Source organism: Neoarius graeffei, chromosome 2 (assembly GCF_027579695.1).
Source record: "Neoarius graeffei isolate fNeoGra1 chromosome 2, fNeoGra1.pri, whole genome shotgun sequence".
Taxonomy (NCBI): Eukaryota; Metazoa; Chordata; class Actinopteri; order Siluriformes; family Ariidae; genus Neoarius; species Neoarius graeffei.
In genome coordinates, this window is record NC_083570.1 from 14,566,062 (window position 1) to 14,586,540 (window position 20,479).

General features: G+C 43.0%; 1 protein-coding gene across 1 annotated transcript; it reads left to right on the forward strand.

Annotated features, from left to right (window-relative positions):
- The first annotated feature begins 7,096 nt into the window (after positions 1–7,096).
- Positions 7,097–14,339, forward strand: LOC132881439 (tripartite motif-containing protein 16-like). Its single transcript, XM_060913895.1, has 6 exons — positions 7,097–7,794; positions 12,195–12,290; positions 12,438–12,671; positions 12,766–12,925; positions 13,460–13,516; positions 13,615–14,339. The coding sequence occupies exons 1-6, from the start codon at positions 7,195–7,197 to the stop codon at positions 14,145–14,147; spliced, it is 1,680 nt and encodes a 559-aa protein (XP_060769878.1). The 5' UTR covers positions 7,097–7,194; the 3' UTR covers positions 14,148–14,339.
- Positions 14,340–20,479: the final 6,140 nt, after the last annotated feature.

Genomic DNA, 20,479 nt, shown 5'->3' on the forward strand with positions numbered 1-20,479 from the left:
CAGTCCCAGGTTTTGGCACCAGTGTGACACATCAGCAGCTTGTGAGACTAACGTGATGGAGCCAGGTTTCCTACGTCCTTTTACTGCTTTATTCACTTCACTATCAACATTCGCTTGTCAGCTATTTTATCGCTTCCCAGTCTCACTCTGAGACACATATACACACAGGCACACACATAAACAGCTCTGTGCTGGATCTTGAATGCATTCTCTCCCCTCTCGGCTCTTTCTCCCCTCTCCTCTTTTAAGGTATATATACTATTTTCATTTTATTCTATGTGAAAGCATCCACATCACAATATTTGTGATTTTTTTTTTATTTATTAGTCTTAATGAGTCATACATTTATGAAAACAGAAGAATTGTTAAATGGACGTACCAAAGGATGTACTTTTAGTATGGAGGTCCTTAGATTATTAATAGATTCCTTGGAAAATGTATGCAAGTTTTGCACAGACCAGTGTACAAGCTTACACATACAGTCGTAAAAAAAAAAAATAAGTCCATCAAATGGAAATTGGAAACTTTTCTCAACATATTTAAACAAGCAAACATTTCACTCTTTTGATACAGTGCCTCCAGATAAAGGTGATATACTTGAACAAAACAGAAGGAAAAATAAGCTCTTTCAATCATTTATTTAATAGAATTGTCAATAGATTTATTCAATAAAATATCAATAGATGTAATACACTGAGTGCAGAATTATTAGGCAAGTGAGTATTTTGACCACAACATCCTTTTAATGCATGTTGTCCCACTCCAAGCTGTTTAGGCTTGAAAGCCTACGACCAATTAAGTATATCAGGTGCTGTGCATCTGTGTAATGAGAGGGGGTGTGGTCTAATGACATCAACACCCTATATCAGGTGTGCATAATTATAAGGCAACCTCTTTTCCTCTGGCAAAATGGGTCAGAAGAGAGATCTGACAGACTTTGAAAAGTATAAAATTGTGAGATGTCTTGCAGACGGATGCAGCACTCTTGAAATTGCGAAGATGTTGAAACGTGATCACTGAACAATCAAGCGTTTCATTGCAAATAGTCAACAGGGTCGAAAGAAGCGTGTGGAAAAAAAAAAGGCGCAAAATAACTGCACATGATCTGCGGAAAATCAAGCGTGAAGCTAACAAGCAGCCATTAGCATCCAGTTCTGCCATATTCCAGAGTTGCAACATTCCTGGAGTGTCAAAGAGTACAAGGTGTGCAATACTGAGGGACATGGCCAAGGTAAGGAAGGCTGAAAAACGACCACCACTGAGTAAGGCACACAAGATAAAACGTCAAGACTGGGCCAAGAAATATCTTAAGACTGATTTTTCTAAGGTGCTGTGGTCTGATGAGATGAGAGTGACTCTTGATGGGCCAGATGGATGGGCCTGTGGCTGGATCAGTAATGGGCACAGAGCTCCACTCCATCTCAGACGCCAGCAAGGTGGAGGTGGAGTACTGCTATGGGCTGGTATCATCAAAGACGAGCTTGTTGGACCTTTTCCAGTTGAGGATGGACTCAAACTCAACTCCCAGACCTACTGCCAGTTCCTGGAAGAAACCTTCTTCAAGCAGTGGTATAGGAAAAAGTCAGCATCTTTCAAGAAGAACATGAGTTTCATGCAGGATAACGCTCCATCTCATGCGTCCAAATACTCCACTGTGTGGCTAGCCAGTAAAGGTCTGAAAGGTGAAAAAATAATGACATGGCCCCCTTGTTCACCTGACCTAAACCCCATAGAGAACCTGTGGTCCATTATAAAACGTGAGGTCTACAAAGAGGGAAAACAGTACACCTCTCTGAACAGCGTCTGGGAGGCCATGGTTGCTGCTGCACACGACGTTGGTCGTGAACAGATAAAGAAATTGACAGAATCTATGGATGGAAGGCTTTTGAGTGTCCTCATGAAGAAGGGTGGCTATATTGGTCACTGATTTGTTTTTGTTTTGTGTTTGAATGTCAGATGTTTATTTGCAAATCTGGAGTTGTCATATCAGTGTACCTGGTGAAAATAAATAAGTGAAATGGCTACATATTTGGTTTTTATTAAGTTGCCTAATAATTCTGCACAGTGAAAGTTACCTGAACACATACATATTCTCCTAAAATGGCCAAAACTAAAAACGCCCCACTCTAACTTCCATACATATTCAGCTTTGATATTTATGAGTCTTTTTGGTTGATTGAGAACATAGTTGTTGTTCAATAATAAAACTAATCCTCAAAAATACAACTTGCCTAATAATTCTGCACTCTGTGTATTCTTCTGTGGAGAAAGTAAGTACACCCTTGGATTCAAAATCTAGTAGTGCCCCCTTGAACAGAAAACTTTTTGAAGGTGTTTCTCCAAATCGTCCAACAGTCTCTGATATCAGATTGCTGAAATGTTTGACCTCTGTTCCATGCAAAATTCCTTCAGTTGCAAGACATTTTAGGGTTTTCTTGTATGTTCTGCCCTTTTCAAATCTCCCCACAAGATTTCAATGGGGTGCAAAGCTGGGCTTTAACTAGGCCATTCCATAATCCTTGGTTGATTTGCTCATGTGCTTAGGATCATTACCTTGTTGAAATGTCTACCTCTGGTTCAACTTCAACTTTTGGACAGATGGCCTCACATTATCTTCAAGCACTCTTTGATGGGATTCAGAATTCATAGTTAAATCCATGAATGCACACTTCCCAGTCCCTGAGGCAGTGAAGAAACACCAAACCATACCATGATGCTTCACAAATGGTATGAGGTTTTCTGCTAAAAAGCTGTCTTTGGTATGTGTCACATGTGCACTCTTAAGGCCAATTTATGCTGACAACCCAGTCCTCGCAGACGGTGTCGCAGACAGTGTCTGCGTAGCCCCCCCACCTTCGCAGACGCTCTGCGCGCACCTCCCAAAAATTGTGACCACCGCAGAAGCCTCGCAGACAGCGCCGCAGACAAGAGTCAAATCAAATCAAATCAAATCAAGTTTATTTGTACAGCGCTTTTAACAATAAACATTGTCGCAAAGCAGCTTTACAGAATTTGAACGACTTAAAACATGAGCTAATTTTATCCCTAATCTATCCCCAATGAGCAAGCCTGTGGCGACGGTGGCAAGGAAAAACTCCCTCAGACGACATGAGGAAGAAACCTCGAGAGGAACCAGACTCAAAAGGGAACCCATCCTCATTTGGGCAACAACAGACAGCCTGACTATAATACTAACAGTTTTAACAGGTATAACCCTCAACTGTCCTCATGGGGCCGTCCTTCACAGGAGTGGGGCGATAAAACTCCGACCAGACACAGGGCACCAGGATGGATCAAGCAGGTCCGAGGGGCAGAAGAGGCCAGCATCTCAATCCCAGGATCAACATGTAACTCAGAGGGACAGATGGGGGGGGGGAGAGAGAGAGAAAGAAAACACTGTTAGGTATGCCCTAAAAATGACAAGTATTAAATCTGTGTGGTAGGCTCGCAGAGACGAGAGTCTTTACATCAGGCATGACGCACAATGGCATGTTAATATGGTAAAAAAATATATCATGACCTGCTCTGGCTGGATGCTTGACTGGGTGATGGGAGCACACTCCTCAGCAATGATGAGATGCAGATGGGACCCTTAGGCCTGGCCAAGACAATTCAGTTACATTTCACCGGGTCTGGGACATGTGACAGAATGTCTGACGGCCGATTCCCTGCAGGCTACGATAGCCAGTCGAGGTCCCCACCGTCTCCACCAAAAGATTTCCTGTTGACTCCATGTAACTCAGAGGGACAGATTTGGAGTGGGGGGGGAGAGAAAGAAAACACAGGTGGTTAGGTATGCCCAATGTCACCTGAATAAGTAGGAACAGTATACATATTGCACCGAGTACAAGCAGGGACTCCGGCAACTAACTATGACAGCATAACTAAAAGGAGAGAGCCAGAAGGTAACACAGGCATGAGGGAGCCCCGGGACATAAAGCAGCCAGCCACTGCACCGTCAACAAACTCGAGTGAGCAAGCGAGTGGGGACTGACAGCATCCATACATCCCAGTTTACCAAAACACTCTATGTCTGAGGACCCTCCAGATCTACTCCTTTACCTCATAAACACCATTAACAAAAGGCTTGACTAAACAGATATGTTTTCAGCCTAGACTTAAATGCTGAGACTGTGTCTGATTCCCGAACATTACTTGGAAGGCTGTTCCATAACAGTGGGGCTTTGTAAGAAAAGGCTCTGCCCCCTGATGTAGCCTTCACTATACGAGGTACCAGCAGATAGCCTGCACCTTTTGATCTAAGTAGGCGTGGCGGGTCATAGAGGAGCAGAAGTTCACTCAGGTACTGTGGTGCGAGACCATTTAGTGCTTTAAAGGTCAATAGTAGTATTTTATAATCAATACGAAATTTGATTGGGAGCCAATGCAGTGTGGATAAGACAGGCGTGATGTGGTCATATTTTCTAGTTCTAGTAAGGACTCTTGCTGCGGCATTTTGAACTAACTGGAGCTTGTTTATGCACTTATTGGAACATCCAGACAGTAAGGCATTACAATAATCCAACCTGGAGGTAACGAAAGCATGGACTAGTTTTTCTGCATCATGCAATGACATTAAATTTCTTATCTTTGCAATATTTCTGAGATGAAAGAAAGCTATCCGGGTGATGTTATCAATGTGAGTTTCGAATGAAAGACTGGGGTCAATAATCACTCCGAGGTCTTTTACTGCTGCACGTGAAGAAACAGAAAGGCCATCCAGAGTTACTGTGTAATCAGAAAACTTACTTCTAGCTGTATGTGGTCCTAGCACAAGTACTTCAGTCTTGTCAGAGTTAAGCAGAAGGGAATTTATAAGCATCCAGTGTCTAATGTCCTTAACACATTCCTCAATTTTATTAAGCTGGTGTCTCTCATCAGGTTTTGCAGAGACATACAACTGTGTGTCATCAGCATAACAGTGGAAACTAATACAATGTTTATGAATAATATCGCCCAGAGGTAACATATATAGAGAAAAAAGCAGTGGACCCAAGACAGAACCTTGTGGAACACCAAACTTTACCTCGGTACATCTAGAAATATCACCATTTATATCGACATACTGATAATGATCAGTTAGATAAGACCTGAGCCAGGAGAGGGCCATTCCCTTAACTCCCACAACATTTTCTAGTCTATCCAGAAGAATGGAATGATCAATGGTATCAAATGCCGCACTAAGGTCAAGCAACACAAGTAGCGAGACACAGCCCTGATCAGACGCCAACAGTAGGTCGTTTACTACTTTAACCAGTGCTGTCTCTGGAGGGCTCTGATTGGTCCACTCTACCCGCTGTACACGCACTTCCGCTTCCCTACTTTCCCGGTTTTTGTTTTCACGACCGGCATTTTTAAAAACACAAGCGAAGATGGAGCAGCATGAAGAGCGGTTGATTGAGGAAGTACGTACATCTATACGACTTCAGTTCTAGTCATTATAAAAAAAAAAAGTTCTAGTCATTATAAGTAACCAGAGGATAAACACTCCACTAACCACACCCACCAACTACTCCTAGCGATTTCGCGCCCCCTTGCGTTGTGCCGGTGAATAACATCGCGCACGCCTATTACTCCCCGCTCAACGATAAATTACAACTGTCTGCGAAAAGCTATCTGTGAAAGCCTTGTCGCAAGAGCATGCAGAGGCCTTTACTGTGGTCAAACATCTCTACTATTGATTCGTCTGTCCAGAGCATGTGAAACCAAAAGGACTTGTCTTTTCCTCTCTGTTTGTTAGCAAATTGTAGTCTTCTTTTAATGTTCCTTTTGGACAGCACAGGCTTTTTCCTGGCATGCCTCCCATGCAGGTCAAATTTGTCCAATCTCTTTCTGATTGTAGATGTGTGCACTTTCACACCAACAGTTGCAAGAGTTACCTAGAGATTCAGTGATGAAATTTTGGGATTCTTCGAGACTTTGTTGAGCATCAAATGGTCTGCTCTTGGGCTGAATTTGCTGAGGCGGCTAGTCCTGGACAAACTGGCAGTTGATTGAAATCGACACCACTTGTAGATGATTTTCCTTACAGTGGAATTATTAATTTCTCATCGAGATATTTTTCAATCCCTTGCCAGATTCATAGGTACCCACAACCCTTTTCTGAGGTCTTTAGGGAACTTTTTAGATCTTGGCATGATGAAACTACACTTTTTAGATCTTGGCATGATGAAACCAAAAGCAAAGAGAATACCAGACCCTAGATGGCAGGTTTAAGACAGGTTCCACCTGCACCTCCAGCTGCAGGAGGTTCTAATCAATGGCACCTAATCTGGAACACCTGGTTCTAATTTTATGGACTTGAAAGTATGATAAATGTAAGGGTGTACATATTATTTTCCAGGGTGTCCTTACATTTTTATTTATATATTTTTTTATTTAAATTATGAAAATGACTATAAAATGGGGGTGTCACGGTGGTGTAGTGGTTAGCACTGTTGCCTCACAGCAAGAAGGTCTGGATTCGAGCCCCGTGGCCGGCGAGGGCCTTTCTGTGTGGAGTTTGCATGTTCTCCCCGTGTCCGCGTGGGTTTCCTCCGGGTGCTCCGGTTTCCCCCACAGTCCAAAGACATGCAGGTTAGGTTAACTGGTGACTCTAAATTGACCGTAGGTGTGAATGTGAGTGTGAATGGTTGTCTGTGTCTATGTGTCAGCCCTGCGATGACCTGGCAATTTGTCCAGGGTGTACCCCGCCTTTCGCCCGTAGTCAGCTGGGATAGGCTCCAGCTTGCCTGCGACCCTGTAGAACAGGATAAAGCGGCTACAGATAATGAGATGAGATGACTATAAAATGTCGATTTTATGTGTCGTTTATTGGAGTATATCACATTTATCTACATGCATTGTATCAAAGAAGGTGAAACATTTGCTTGTTTAATGTGTTGAGGAAAGTCAACAATTTCACAATTTCCATGGGATGTACTTATTTTTTTCACATGGCTGTACAGAATGTTATATTGTGCAGTTTGGAGATTTATATTTTGCCTCAGAAAAAACTGTGTCCAAGAAATGGTTAACAGAGGAACATTCATGAACTCTGTCTTTGCGCTCCTCCTCCCCTCTCTCTCTCTCTCTCTCTCTCTCTCATACACAGACAACCAGGAAATGACTTCGCATGTCAGAGGAAAAGAAACTTAAAGACTCTCTCTCTCTCTCTCTCTCTCTCTCTGTCTCGCAGTGTGTGAATTCAGGAAAATGGCCGAGGCCAGTATTTCAGTAGATCAGCTTTCAGTGGACCAGTTCCTCTGTCCAGTTTGTCTAGATCTACTGAAGGATCCAGTGACGATCCCCTGTGGTCACAGTTTCTGTAAGGTGTGTATTAATGACTGCTGGGATCAGGATGATAAGAGCGGAGTTTATCGCTGTCCTCAGTGCAGAGACACTTTCACTCTAAGGCCTGTTCTACGCAGAAACAACATGCTGTCTGAAGTGGTGGAGAAACTGAAGAAGACTGAAGTCCAAGCTGCTTCTCCTGCTCACTGTTACGCTGGACCTGGAGATGTGGAGTGTGATTTCTGCACTGGGAGAAAACACAAAGCCGTCAAGTCCTGTCTGATGTGTCTGGCCTCCTTTTGTGAAACTCATCTGAAACCTCACTCTGAAGTTCCAGCTTTGAAAAAGCACAAGTTAGTTGAAGCTTCTGGAAATCTACAAGAGATGATCTGCTCTCAGCATGATAAAGTGCTGGAGATCTACTGTCGTACTGACCAAAGCTTCATCTGTTATCTCTGTACGATGCATGAACACAGAGGTCATGACACAGTCGCAGCTGCAGCGGAAAGAACTGAAAAACAGGTGAGAACATTTTAGAAACATTTTGAGAACCAATTCATCCTAATTTTACTCGTGTCTACAATCAGCTGTTTTAACATCGTTACAAATTAATCAAAGGTTTAAAAATTTTACATTTGTGTGTTCATCAGAAAGGTTTGTAAATGTACTAAAAGATTTTTTAAGTGTAATATAACACCATTAAAGGTAGACTGCCTTTCAGATTTTTCAAATGTAGGCCATTAGAAAAGAATTTTCCCTGACACCCAATTATGTTTTTTAGTGGACCAAAAGCTACTGAATTCGATTCACAGACTTCAAATCTAATTACTTTTTTCCCTAAAAGAACAATCAATGAATTAGAGCCCTGTGGCCCTAAATTCTCCGCCATTTTTTTCTTGCCTCACCATGACCGAAACCAAGATACTACATTATGCATGATGTGGTGGGGTTTCTCCATTCGCAACGCATTGTGGGATACAAATTTGCAACCTGAGATAACAATGGAGCACGTGAGTGCACACTTGAAGCATGAAAGACCGACTAAAGTAACGGGAAATGAGAAGAAAAGACTCTGTATTGGGAAGGAATGGAAACGCCGGACCAAACTAATTGCATTTAACACCTTTTGATTTAATTACAGCATTCAGTCTTTTGGGGTTCATACCTGCCAACAATTAAAATGACTCTGATTAACCCCAAATAAAGTTCAGACATTTACTCAGTTGCATCCTGCAGCAAAAGCCAGGGTTCACAGAGAGCTTACAAAGCATCAAAGGGATCTCACTGTTGAAAGGTATCAGTCAGGAGAAGGGGACAAAAACATTTCCACACCATTAGATATACCATGGAGCACAGTGAAGACAGTCATCAAGAAGTGGAGAAAATATGGGACAACAGTGACAATACAGAGAACTGGACGTCCCTCCAAAATTGAAAACACAAGACGAAAACTGGTCAGGGAGGCTGCCAAGAGGCCTACAGCAACACTGAAGGAGCAGGAATTTCTGGCAAGTACTGGTTGTGTACTACATGTGACAACAATCTCCTATATTCTCCATATGTCTGGACTGTGAGGTAGGATCAAAGGATCACATCCAGGCCCGGCTAAATTTTGCAAAAAAATATACATCAACTCTCTCAAAAGCATGTGGGAAAATGTGTTATGGTTTGATGAAACCAAGGTTGAACTTTTTGGCTACAATTCCAAAAGGTATGTTTGGCCCAAAAACAACACTGCACATCACCAAAAGAACCCCATACCCACGGTGAAGCATGGTGGTGGCAGCATCATGTTTTGGGGTTGTTTTTCTTCAGCTGGAACAGGGGCTTTAGTCAAGGTGGAGGGAATTATGAACAGTTCTAAATACAAGTCACTTTTGGCCCAAAACCTTCAGGTGTCTGCTAAAAAGCTGAAGATGAATTTCATCTTTCAGCATGACAATGACCCGAAAAAAAGTTTTGGAATGGCCCAGCCAGAGCCCAGACCTAAATCCAATTGAAAATCTGTGGGGTGACCTGAAGAGGGCTGTGCACAAGAGACGCCCTCGCAATCTGACAGATTTGGAGCGCTTTTGCAAGGAAGAGTGGACAAATATTGCCAAGTCTAGATGTGGCAGGCTGATAGACTCCGACCCAAAAAGACTGAATGCTGTAATTAAATCAAAAGGTGCTTCAAGAAAGTATTAGTTTAAGGGTGTGCACACTTATGCAACCAGCTTATTTTATGTGAATTATTTTTTATGTTTTTCCCCCAAACAGATTTGTTTGTTTTTCTATTGAATTGTCCAGGTTATAGGTCACATTAAAGGGGGGAAAAGTTTTGAAATGATTTATCATGGTCTCAGGTTTTTCTGATATAAAAAAAATATCATTTCAACGGGGTGTGTGGACTTTTTATATCTCTATCCTATCACTCCTTCAATCAAACTTTAGGGATTTTTTTTCTCTCCTCGGGATCATGTCTGAAACGGGTGGGTTATACAGGAAATTCACGAGGTTATACTAAAGTCGAGTTTAGGAAAGTCTATAAGTGGCATTACAAAGACAGTGGAAGGTTCGTATTCCCAAAACTATTACTTCTGATCACTATGCTTGGCAAAAACATTAGCAAACACAAAAATCAAAAAGATGAACGTAATGGTTTCATGATATAGTTGTTAGGACTTGGACTGTTTTGGCCTCTAGAGGCCGCTGTTATTTCCATTTCGTGTCATATTTATTTTGGCCTCTAGAGGCCGCCACTGTTCCTGTGTTTTGTGGTTTTTTTTGTTAATTGCCTGTTAGTCCTAATTATCTTCACCTGTGTCCTTAATTAGTTTGTGTATTTATACCCCCTGAGTTCAGTCCTCTTGTCACGGAGTCTTTGTGCTGTTATGTTTATCTCCAGTTTCCTTTGTACTGTGTTTTGTGGATCTTCTGAGCTTTTGCATTTTTGCCTTTTTCTTTTTGAATTATACTCTTTGTTTTTGTTTGTTTTTTTTTGTTTTGCCCTGGATTGTATATAGTGTACATAGTATAAATAAACCTTTTGTTACCTTTTCTACTTCTGCCTCACGCCTCTGCATTTGAGTCATTCCCCTGGTGGCCTAGTGGGGGTTTGCTGGATCATCACACCAACGAACCAGGTTCGAATCCCAGCAAAACCCTAACAATAGTGGACACTGAAACAGGCAGGCGGGATCAATGTCACGTTCATTTTTATTTTTTAAACTGTCTCTTAACACAAAACACGCTTTTCAGCAGTTTCAAAATAAACTATGTGCCACAGTACCGATGTGATTTCAGCCAGGGGAAGAGATCCTCACTGCGCACACACACACACAGCACAGGCCTCACTCTCCATTCACAAACCAGTGCTTGCCCACGCCCCCACTGCCACAGTGAAAATAATTGTATACTGTCTTGCTCAGTGAAATACAGTGCACAGTATGATAGTGAATCGAGAGGTTGTTCACCAGAAGTTGTGCAATATAGGTGTATCGTCTAATTACAGACATTTTCACTCAGCGGTCTTCACCATCGCAATGATAAAAAAAGGACCTTCTGTGAAAACTATCTAATGCACAGGAATAATATTTACATTGTGAAATCAATACATAATTTTCGTTATGTCAAACAAATATTGGCTAGAATACGCTCAATGAAAAACGAGCTTCAACAAGATGAGTGACCAGGCTCAAGCTCACCTCAAAAAGATACATATTTGGGCTAATTGCAGCCTGTTATTCACTAATTATAATATTTACGACAGGGAGAAACAGATGAACCAGTATTTGATGTGTAGGATCCATTGGCGCCGTCATATTTTCTGTCACAACTTGAGCACTGAACTTGCAACGTGAATGTTATGATTAGCTCCTCGTCTCACAGCAAAGTGACGTAACTGGTTCAGTGCCCGGTCAATGAAAACATGCGCACAGCGGACTTCCTCTATCTGCTTGACTGCACGAAGCGTGCGATTTCATGCACATTATTTGCTTTAATCCCCTCAAATTAAATAACTTCCCAGCCTCAGAAGGGACTGGTATTTTTTTTTTTTTGAGATATTACAGAAATAAACATGAATCACAATGACCAAATTTCAGAGGGAACTAAATTTCACTGATTTTATGAAATTGAAAGTTTTTCTTGCTTTAAGAGAATGTTTAATGTATTGTTGCTCAGAGGGCAAATCTTGGGTGTGGCACCATCATCCAGACTTTTACAGCTTAAGCATGTGCACACAAGTCACAACAATTAAACACACACACAGTACACACTCGCTTTACAGAACAGCTCGAGACACTGCTGTGTAAAATGTGATAATGAGTTTATCAATGGCGGCACGGTGGTGTAGTGGTTAGCGCTGTCGCCTCACAGCAAGAAGGTCCTGGGTTCGAACCCCGGGTCCGGCGAGGGCCTTTCTGTGTGGAGTTTGCATGTTCTCCCTGTGTCCGCGTGGGTGTGCTCCGGTTTCCCCCACAGTCCAAAGACATGCAAGTTAGGTTAACTGGTGACTCTAAATTGACCGTAGGTGTGAATGTGAGTGTGAATGGTTGTCTGTGTCTATGTGTCAGCCCTGTGATGACCTGGTGACTTGTCCAGGGTGTACCCCGCCTTTCGCCAGTGGTCAGCTGGGATGGGCTCCAGCTTGCCTGCGACCCTGTAGAAGGATAAAGCGGCTAGAGATAATGAGATGAGATGAGATGAGTTTATCAATTAAACCTCCTGAATGAAGAAGCAAAAAACATTCACCTTCCAGTCAGGAGAGGATGAGTTTCAATCCCATCAATGCTCTACGCCAGCATAACTGGGCCAGATCTCTCCTCTGTCAATTAGAACAACATTAGCCGTGTGGGTGTGAGCTCATGTATATAGAAGGAGCAGATGCAGGAGGAAGTGGAGGAAAAATAACAAACCTCTAAACAGCTAAATGTTCACAGAGTGAGTTAAAGGAGGAGCAGATGAAATCCCAGCAGAGAATCCAGGAGAAGCAGAAGAAGGTGCAGGAGCTGAAACAGGCTGTGAACACTATAAAGGTGAGCAGTGAGCAGAGACAGAGCTGCTCCTAGAAACACACACAACATGGACAACGAGTCATTTACAGTCCCAGTAAGAGAGGGAATGATAGATGAGCTTTAAATCTTTGTGTGTGTGCGTGTGTGTGTGTGTGTGTGTCCTAACAGCTCAGTGCACAGACAGCAGTGGAGGACAGTGAGAGGATCTTTACTGAGCTGATCAGCTCCATGGAGAAAAAGCGCTGGGAGGTGACGGAGCTGATCAGAGATCAGGAGAAGGCTGAACTGAGTCGAGCTGAACGACTCCTGGAGCAACTGGAGCAGGAGATTGCTGATCTTCAGAGGAGAGTCACTGAGCTGGAGCAGCTTTCACACACACACGATCACATCCATTTCCTCCAGGTAACACACACACACACACACCAGTCTGAATAATCTCATGAATATTTCTCCACCTTTCTCCTTCTCCATGATGTTTGTTTCTTTCTCTCTGTAGAGTTTCCAGTCTCTCTGTGTCTCTTCTGGACGTGAGGACTCACCCAGCATCACTGTCAATCAACATCTCTCATTTGATGGAGTGAGGAAATCTCTCTCTGATCTGAAAAAGAGACTCGAGGAATTCTGCCAGGAGGAATTCATCAAAGTCCCTGAACATGGTGAGAGAAATCGTGCTGTTGGGAAATCTTTACTTTCTCTGCAGCACAGTAAAGAGAGACATCAGATTTCCCCAAAACACACAGAAATGATTTCAGATGATGACGTGAACTTCCTGTTATTGCTGCTCTCGACTGGAAAGATGATTTTATACACTTACACTTTTTATTCAGGTCTTAATAGTGTCAAAGCTTCTGTTTTGTTTTCAGTGATTGTACTAGTATAGAGGACACACACACACACACACACACACACACATTTATTCACACATTCCTCCAAAGAGAGAGAGAGAGTTCATAAGTCATATGAATAACATTTATTCAGTCATAACATTTATTCTGTAGTCATTAGTTACCAAAGCAGCTCAGTTTATTTCTCCGTCGTTAAAAATCTCATTTAAATCCCACACCTAGAGAATGTGGTTTCTAAAATAAAACGCTGATTAAACATCAGACACAAATTGTATCACTTTAAACTGTTTCCATCTTTTACAGAACCTGATTTTTCATCTCCATTGTGTTTCTGTGTCTCCACAGCTGCAGCAGTTCAGATGATTTTACCCTCAGAACCAAAGAGCAGAGATTTTCTGCACTGTATGTGTAAAACACACACACACACACAGTGTCTCACTCTCCACATAAATCTGTGCTGTGATTAATATCTAACATGTTCACATTTCTCATGTGTTTAGATTTCTGTGATCTGACTCTGGATCCCAACACAGTAAATTATCACCTCATTCTGTCTGAGAAGAACAGAGCGGTGACATCCAGTAAGAGAAAGCAGCCGTACTCTGATCATCCAGAGAGATTTGACTACTGGTTGCAGGTGCTTTGTAGGGAGAGAGTGTGTGGACGCTGTTACTGGGAGGTGGAGTGGAGCGCTAAGGGATATGTGGAAATATCAGTCTCATATAAAGACATCAGAAGGAAAGGTCAGGGTAAAGAGTGTTGGTTTGGACGTAACAATCAGTCCTGGAGTCTGCAGTGTTCTTCTTCTTCTCTCTTTTTCTATCACAACAACATTGAGACTGATCTCAGAGTTCCATCCCCCTCCAGAATAGGAGTGTATGTGGATCACAGTGCAGGAACTCTGTCCTTCTACAGCGTCTCTGACACGATGAAGCTCCTCCACAGAGTCCACACCACATTCACTCAGACTCTATACGCTGGGTTCTGGCTGCCTTTTTATGGATCAACTGTGAGATTGTGTGATCCAAAATAAAATATTAATGGTGTGATGTTTTTAAACTTAAAATGAACATCTTTACACATATAATGTGTGTGTGTTATTTCTTTAGGAGATTTAATATTATAAATCTGACTATTATATAAAAATAAATATCAGAATATTATTTTGAAAAAACATCTGCCTTAATATAAACTGCTATAATTGCTGGCACGTCATTTTTTTTATATTCAAATGTAATTTTATAGCTTTAGAGTTTCATTAATATTAGATTAATGATCATTGTATCACTTCGACAAACTTATATTGTAATCTCAGAGGAAATTAAAATGAATCGTAGTAATGTGTTGTTCTTCTGTCTGTATCTCATTATATTATCTGTCTACTGACTGTCTCAATTATAGCAAACCATCAAGTGTATAATATTTTTAAATTATTAACATTTCCTCAAATATTTCTCAGTGAATGTTGTTTTTACTGTAATGTAATTGTTTGTACTCCACCTGTTGGAGGACTGGAATATATTTAAATGTGTTAAATATATATATATATATATATATATATATATATATATATATAAAAAATGTCTATTTTAGTATCATTGTTTTCAAAAAGATTCAAAGATTTTTATTGTCAATTCACTATATATCCAGGACATATAGGAGAATCGAAATGCTGTTTCTCTCTCACCTTACTTGTGAAATCAGATAAAAATATTTATATTAAAAAAAACACACACAAATTTTTATATATATATATATATATATATATATATATATATATATGTATATGTGGCGGGCCGTGCATTTCACACATGGGCCTTCAGTACTGCTCTGTCTGAATTAAATCCACCCCTCAATAATGCCCATAAAACTTCTACTGCAGCTACAGCTGCGACATTCATAAAAACATCAATAACAACCTCATATTGCAATGTTATTTCGCAAAATAGCAACATTTTATTTCATCGATGTGTGTATTTATGTGCCTTATGAGACTTTGTGTGCATGTATGTGTAGCAGATGCTACTAGGGTAGTCCGACTACGCCCCCCCTAGGTGGACACTAGGGGAACTCCAATTACCATTACACTCATACCAGGACACAGGCTCGGGTACTGAGATGACAGACTTGTTTCCATGCACAAAGAAAAATTTTATTAATACAAAAACACGACAATAAATGTAAAAAAATAAAAACCTGACTTCAGACTAATTTTTTTTTAAAGATATTTTTTGGGCTTTTTTTCACCTTTATTGGATAGGACAGTGTAGAGACAGGACAGGAAATGAGTGGGAGAGAGAGATGGGGAGGGATCGGGAAATGACCTTGGGTCGGAATCGAACCCGGGTCCCCGGATTTATGGTATGGCGCCTTAGCCACCTGAGCCACGACGCCCCCACGTCAGACTAATTTAAAACACACCACAAATAAAATCACTGCAAAGCTTTTCAGTTGGCCATGGTCACACAGTAAGTCACAATTCATACACACCCACATTTAGGGTGGGGAAAACAAACACAGTAAAGGACTTGTTAATTCACACCAGAACAGAGGCAGTAGAGCAGGTGTATGGATCTTTTAAGTAGACTGGGCATTGGTAACACACATAAGCACTTGCACGTAAACTCATTCAGACAAAACGAGACAGGCACGTGCACACACACACAGGAGCAACTGAGACACACTGGTGGGCGTCCAGCCGCCCCTCAATATGGATGCCAAGAATCCACCCCAAGTACACGTGTGCAGAACCACACTCACCCTCACACAACACGGCAATTGGTCAGTCACATAGTGAGAACAATCACTACACACGGAAGAGGACCCACCACCTGAAGGACGCTGTCCCCACCACCGGCGCTCCGCTCCTGTGTATGCAACAAAAACAGAAACACACAATTAGTTATGGGCCTCACACACCCACACGCACTCGCCCATACACACACACACACAGACCTACATACAAATACACACACACACACACAATTCATTATGGGCCTCACACACCCACACACACTCGCCCATACACACACACAAACACTGGGGTCCAAAAGACCCAAAGCACAAAACAAACTAACAAAAGAATAAACAGCAACACGAGACTCCACGGCAATAAGCCTCCTCTCTATGATGCAACCCAAAAATAACAAAATGACACGACCAAATAATAAAGCAAACAAAAACCAAACAATGAGCAAGATGCCCTTGGCCCTGGCACTCAGCCGAGAGCTGTATTCCACAGTCACTTTACACGCGCGCGCACACGCTCATTCACACAAAGTCTGAGAGAAGAGAATTCGAGCTGCAATGACCAATGATCCGCGGTATTGGAGAGCAGAGACGTCGACACGTCAATGCAGTCGTAAACAACAGGCAAGGCAAAGCAGCAGTTGTTCTAGCCGGCAAAGTCACTTCCTTATGAGATGGTATCTGAATAACGACACACACAGAAGTACGCTTAGTAAACAGCCAGCCCAGTAACTTCACCACGCAACTCTAATTGAAACAACCTACCTGAGTAACACTGGTTAATGCACGGAGCTCGTAGCAAAGTGCAGCATGCAAGTCAAATAACGATGTGATAATACTGAAACACATACAACAATGGGCTTACTAAACAGCCGACCTGATAACCCCATAATGCGACTCAATTGGAACCAACATACCTGAGCAACAACTTGTGGATACAAGGAGCCCACGGCAAGATGTAGCAGATGAGCCGAACAATGGTGCATTAACCAGCGTAATCTGATGGGAGATGTAGTAGCCGCAGTGCAGCAAGGAATTCGGTGACACAACCGACGACCAGGTGAACCCAACGACACAAGCCTCTGATGCTACGCACTGAATTAGGGCCATGTACAAACTATAATATCTTACTGGTGACGCGATTGGCCGCCAAGGGAAAGCACAGAGCCAACTAGGAACCAGAAATCAGGTGATTGGCTGTCAGAGCAACGCAGAGAGCCAACCAAAACCAAAGCAGAAAAGTTGGGGGCCAATCATGATCAGCATGATCAGAGTAGTGAAAGAGAGAGAGAGAGAGAGAGAGAGAGAACTAACGGACGTAAGGTAAACAAACTATATTCACCCAGTCCATCCTGCCACATATGCGAATGAGGTCAGTCAGTATTGAGGTTTTTCACCCACGTGACCAAGTCATGTGATGCATCGTTAGGCTGCCATTTTGGACGTCACGGCTCGAATCAGTTTGAATGCGAGGAAGGCGACAAACGAAAAACATAAAAGAAAAAGGAGCGAGATGCAGAAAACACCTTCACTATCCAGTGACGTAGGGCATTTACAGGGCGAGCAGAGGGAGAGGTATTTGCAAAAATTGAGGTTAGCAGGTTTAGAGAACGACGTTTACCTGCTTCCACCAGGATTGTTCACTGATGTACGGAAGTACACGAAGCCCTCGTCTTTACCTGATTTCGGCCCACATGATCTGTATACCTATGTCGTTAAAAACCCATCGCCATACACAGGTATTGATCTGAAAGCATATAAGAGTTTGGATGCCTACAAATATTTTGTGTCAGTCTGGGTAACATGCCTACATCAGCGGGTCGTCCCTGGAGCCGGTGGTCACCATCTTATTACAGCTAAGATTTGTTCACATTTTCATTTACTTTCGGTCCTCAGGATAAACAAAATGTTATTAAATGTCATTGAAATAACTTCTTAGTCTGTTGAGACATGGCCCATTATAAATTTGCTGTTACCAGGCAATGACCAAGAACTGTATTATTAGGGTCGGTGTCTGTGTTGTAGCAGTGTACTAGCAGCTAGCTGTTAGCACTAGCTAATGTCAACAACATAGTAGCTAGTATGTTACTGTAGCAATGTTTACGTTCAGTCATTTGGATGACTGTTAAAACCTTTCAGTCTCAAGTTTTTCCTTTACTGTATTTACTAGTTTACTGTAATTATGATCCGGCAGCTATTTACACCAGATCCAGTGTAAATAGCTGCTGGAGCGCGCTCCGGCTTGCTCCCCCTCAAATTAAGCAGCGCGCTCCGGCTTGCTCCCGGAGTGCTCCGGCCGAGGTTCCGGAGCGCGCTCCGGCTTGCTCCCCCTCAAATTAAGCAGCGCGCTCCGGCTTGCTCCCGGAGTGCTCCGGCCGAGGTTCCGGAGCGCGCTCTGGCTTGCTCCCCCTCAAATTAAGCAGCACGCTCCGGCTTGCTCCCCCTCAAATTAAGCAGCGCGCTCCGGCTTGCTCCCGGAGTGCTCCGGCCGAGGTTCCGGAGCGCGCTCCGGCTTGCTCCCCCTCAAATTAAGCAGCGCGCTCCGGCTTGCTCCCGGAGTGCTCCGGCCGAGGTTCCGGAGCGCGCTCTGGCTTGCTCCCCCTCAAATTAAGCAGCGCGTGCTCCGGAACCTCGGCCGGAGCACTCCGGGAGCAAGCCGGAGCGCGCTGCTTAATTTGAGGGGGAGCAAGCCGGAGCGCGCTCCGGAACCTCGGCCGGAGCACTCCGGGAGCAAGCCGGAGCGCGCTGCTTAATTTGAGGGGGAGTAAGCCGGAGCACGCTCCGGAACCTCGGCCGGAGCACTCCGGGAGCAAGCCGGAGAGTGCTGCTTAATTTGAGGGGGAGCAAGCCGGAGCACGCTCCGGAACCTCGGCCGGAGCACTCCGGGAACAAGCCGGAGCGCGCTGCTTAATTTGAGGGGGAGCAAGCCGGAGCGCTCTACGGCAGCTATTTACACTGGATCCGGTGTAAATAGCTGCCGGATCATAATTACAGTAAACTAGTAAATACAGTAAAGGAAAAACTTGAGACTGAAAGGTTTTAAGTCATCCAAATGACTGAACGTAAACATTGCTACAGTAACATACTAGCTACTATGTTGTTGACATTAGCTAGCTTGACCTTCAAAATGGCGGACACCAGGGCGTCACGTGACCCTGTGACGTCAGGTGAAATACCTCAATAGGCGAAGTAGATGACATCACTCACCAATACAGAGATTATCTGAACTGAAAATCCATCCTCCTTTCTTTCCTCAAGAAAACGTCAATAACTGTGTCATAGAAGTCGTTTGTTCTTTTCAGTCCTATCAAAAAGTCCCGTTCGATGGCCATCGAGGCCAATGCAGACAGTCGAGCCTGTCCTGTCATGTTTCTCGCATACGTTTTGATTCTCTTGAGGGCTGAAAATGTCCGTTCGACAGAAGCAGTGGATACGGCGATGGTCACAGCCAAACACACCAGTTTGTACAGCTGCCCCATGCTCACACTCAGATGGTACTGCAAATCTGTGTTGCCCTCGGCAATGAGAAAAAGAAGCTCCACATAATTCCCTTTATTGTTTGACCCAGCGCTTTCGTCATGTCCCCGCAATGAAAGTTCCTGCTTGCCCAAAAAAATTACACAGTCCACCACCAGTCTTTTTAAAATTTCCCTATTCTTCTTCACCTTTTCATTGTGGAGCTCCGTTTCTCTGCGTGCTTGCTCGCTCAGCTGAAGATCCACTCTTTTTTCCCCAAAGGTTTTTGACAGAACCGTTGCTCGCAGGTGACCGGCAGTGCTTTGGTGTCTCGCTGCCGCCTTGGATAGGCAAGTCAAATTAGCAAATCCACTATGGCTCCAGATACCATGGCGATCAGTAGCAAATAACAAACACTCCCAACAATACAGTTTGCAGTGTTCCTCGGAGCCCGTGAGCCAGGAGTACCGCTCGTAATTAGCGGGCTGAAAGTGGCGAACAAATCCTTTTCCAGGCTGTGTCAGGTTGGCTAGCTTTGGCGTTGACCGCCCTTTCTGAACGATGTCCAGCTTTTCTGGAAATGTCCTCTGGGAAAATGGTTGTGACAATAAATTTGCCACCATATCAACTTCTCCCCCTCCTTCGGCCATTTTGGGTTGATAAAACAGATATTTATATTATTTAACTATTAAAAATTGAAGCTCGTTAATGCAGTTAAAAATTGCTAAGTTGACTAGCACTCAATGACTTTTTGTAGCATTCGCGTCATCGCAACTCCAGTGAAAATCTACCCAATCAAACGATGAGAATACAATGACGTTTCCTTATGCATGCTTTGAGCCAATCAGAGCATATACGCCTGCAATGGGCTGTTGGGGCTCATCAGAGACGGCCTAATACGACTGGTTCTGGGCTCGCTAACTTGAATCTACAGTCTATGACCCAGACAGGCCAGCAGAACTGATTGTACTGGCCTCCAGGCAGATTTATTTGCCTGGCAACAAATGATGGTTGAAATGTGATTGGTTAAAAATGCTTCAATGTGAAAAATACATGTCTGGCAGCAGCGCAGCCACAGGAAAGGAAACGGCCAGACCATTTGGAATTATTTAATAGTTATGAAATTAAATAAAAATAATAAACAAAAAATTAACATCAATC

Excerpts from the sequence above, each read along its gene's own strand:
- LOC132881439 (XM_060913895.1), top strand. The coding sequence starts at position 7,195 with ATGGCCGAGGCCAGTATTTCAGTAGATCAGCTTTCAGTGGACCAGTTC. Across the intron at positions 7,795-12,194 it reads CGGAAAGAACTGAAAAACAG|AGTGAGTTAAAGGAGGAGCA; the intron begins GTGAGAACATTT and ends AAATGTTCACAG. Across the intron at positions 12,672-12,765 it reads ATCACATCCATTTCCTCCAG|AGTTTCCAGTCTCTCTGTGT; the intron begins GTAACACACACA and ends TTCTCTCTGTAG.